This window comes from Merops nubicus, unplaced genomic scaffold (assembly GCF_000691845.1).
Source record: "Merops nubicus isolate BGI_N331 unplaced genomic scaffold, ASM69184v1 scaffold12807, whole genome shotgun sequence".
Taxonomy (NCBI): Eukaryota; Metazoa; Chordata; class Aves; order Coraciiformes; family Meropidae; genus Merops; species Merops nubicus.
Genome location: NW_008619672.1, coordinates 1 through 2,308, shown reverse-complemented (window position 1 = coordinate 2,308; position 2,308 = coordinate 1). Strand labels below are relative to the sequence as shown.

The window sequence follows — 2,308 nt, the reverse complement described above, 5'->3', positions numbered from 1 at the left end:
AATATGATTGAAAAGATACGGGCAGACTGCTGGGAAATTACAATGCCACTGTGATATGGAGATGCCGAGAAAGGAATTGAGCAAATAAACAGGGTTTCAGAGAGGTGTTCAGAGGTGCAGGAACAGTAACACAAGGAGGAAACTGAAAATCGGATTTCTCTCTGGAGTATATTCCTGACCCTAAACTGTGACACCCCCATATTCAGTGTACTGCGTCTCAAAATACTCGTTCTTTATTACTGAGTTAGCAAAAGAGGATGTTAATGTTGTAGGACTGTTTTTTTTTTTTTTTTATTATAAAGCCTTTTTTTGTGCATGTTCAAATACACTGTCCACATGGTCTGTAATGTATTAAAAATACCTCGGAAAAAGCAGAATTTCACATGGAGGCACAAATTAGAGGATTAAAACAAGTCTGTTCCTTTCATTTCTGAGCTAGAAGGGATGGATAACTAATTGTTTTCAAGTGTCAATCAGTCAAAAGAAATGGTCAAAATTTTAGAAGGATAAAATATTTTACAGGTGAAAACTCTGATACTTCTATAACTAAGTTCCTGGTCAACACCTCTTCAGGTGTATTTAACATGGCAGATTACTGAGAACGCCCCTAAATATTTGGTGCAGGTTAATTTTATACAAACATTCTGTTTTCCACTGAATGTTGTTAAAATACAGGACAAAACCTTTAAAGGCTAGCAATCAAGAAGAGGCCATGCAACTATGGACTACCGAGGTGGGCATAAGCACCGCACAAGCAGAAGGAAAGAACAGACACAAAGCTCTATTTTCTGCTGTGCAGGAACACCATCTACACAGTCCACCCAATGATCTCGTACATCAGTGCTCTCAGAAGCCTGGCCTCATAGGTAACAGTATTCTTCCCACTGTGCATCCTCCTCTCCTCAAGGGGTTGCTCGATGACAGCTGGGATGTTCCTTCCATACAGCTCACACTGCTTCAGAAACTGAATGCACTCTTGACTAACGCTGTCACGTAGCATGATCATGTGCTTGGACATGTTCTCAAGCAAGGAGAGGAAACACCGTTTGGCGTAATACCAGGTGTCAGTGCTCAGTTTTTTGTTATATGGCTCCAGGCTTTTAATGATCCTGGAAATACCAAAGTCATAGTTTCCCTTCACGCAGTAGAGGGTACCGATGACTAGATTGACAATGCAAAGATGGTAGATATTTTTATCGGGATTATTACAGGACAGCTGCTCTTCCCCCTTCTCAATCTTCCTCATCAGCTCCTCCGCATCTTCATTCTGGCTTGTCAGGATGTAGGAAACGCAGAGATTTGCCAGCACAATGGCACTCACGTGGAGAATGTCATCGTAGTGTTTTTTAACTATGGGCTCATAGAAGCCAATTGCCTCTTTGTACTTCTTCTCTTGCATGAAGAGCACGTGAGCCACATTGAGCTTCCACACCTCGTGTTCGTTACAGAAGTCTACCGATTTGCGGAAGATGTTTTCTACCATTGTGTAGTTCTTCATGTCCCAGTAGATCTTTGACTGGGCCATCAAGACAGGTACATATTTATCCAAAGTCTCATCATACTCATTAACTGCCTTTTTCACAGCTTCATCATCCCAGTTTTGCCTAGCTTCTTGTACCTGCTTTGTGAGTTTTCTCAGCTGCTCAGTCAGCGCCCCTGCCAAATCATCTAACTTGTGGAAGGCCTCCTCAGGGGCAGTTTGACAAGTAATAATGGCGTCCAGGAAGTTGTACAAGTAAGGCGTGAGCAGTTTGTAGGTCAGGTGGGCATTCTCTGCCAGCACATCAGCTGCCAGGTCATAGTACTGATGCTTGCAATAGAGGAGCAGCAAGTTCCCAAACGTTTCTGGCGGACAGGGGTTCTGCAGCAGAAGAAACTGCAGTTTCTCAAAGCCCTCAGTGGGCTGGATGTCCATGTTCATGAGCGCGTGGTTGTGCAGCGTGACCGGATCCAGCTCCTCCTCGGCCCTCGGCGGCATATCCGTGAGCGCCTCCTGCGCCGCTTTCAGGTTGCGCAGCTGGTACTCGATGGCTGCCTTGAGGTTGAAGGCCTCCACCAGGGCGGTGCGGTGCAGCAGCAGAGTGTTGCCCACGCTGCGGACGTCGGTGCCCTCGGCGCTGGTGCCCACACTGAGCTCCGGGTGTTGGTGGATGCCGTGCTCGATTATGTCGGAGATGTGTTTGAGGGCGGGGGCGTACCGCTTGGCTGCGTAGTAGCAGAGCGCCATGTTGTAGGACAGCTCGGGGCAGTAGCCCAACACTTGCACGGCCCCGGCAAACCTGGTGCCGGCCTCCTCGTGCTGCCCCTG

The 2,308-nt window shown here is 46.9% G+C and overlaps 1 protein-coding gene across 1 annotated transcript; it reads right to left on the bottom strand.

Annotated features, from left to right (window-relative positions):
• Positions 1-740: 740 nt before the first annotated feature.
• LOC103776373 (tetratricopeptide repeat protein 30A-like) lies at positions 741-2,305 on the bottom strand (the record flags this gene model as incomplete). The annotated part of the gene is made up of 1 exon (XM_008943882.1): positions 741-2,305. A coding segment is annotated over one exon (1,497 nt), but the record flags the coding sequence as incomplete, so codon positions are not given.
• Between the last annotated feature and the right edge of the window lie 3 nt (positions 2,306-2,308).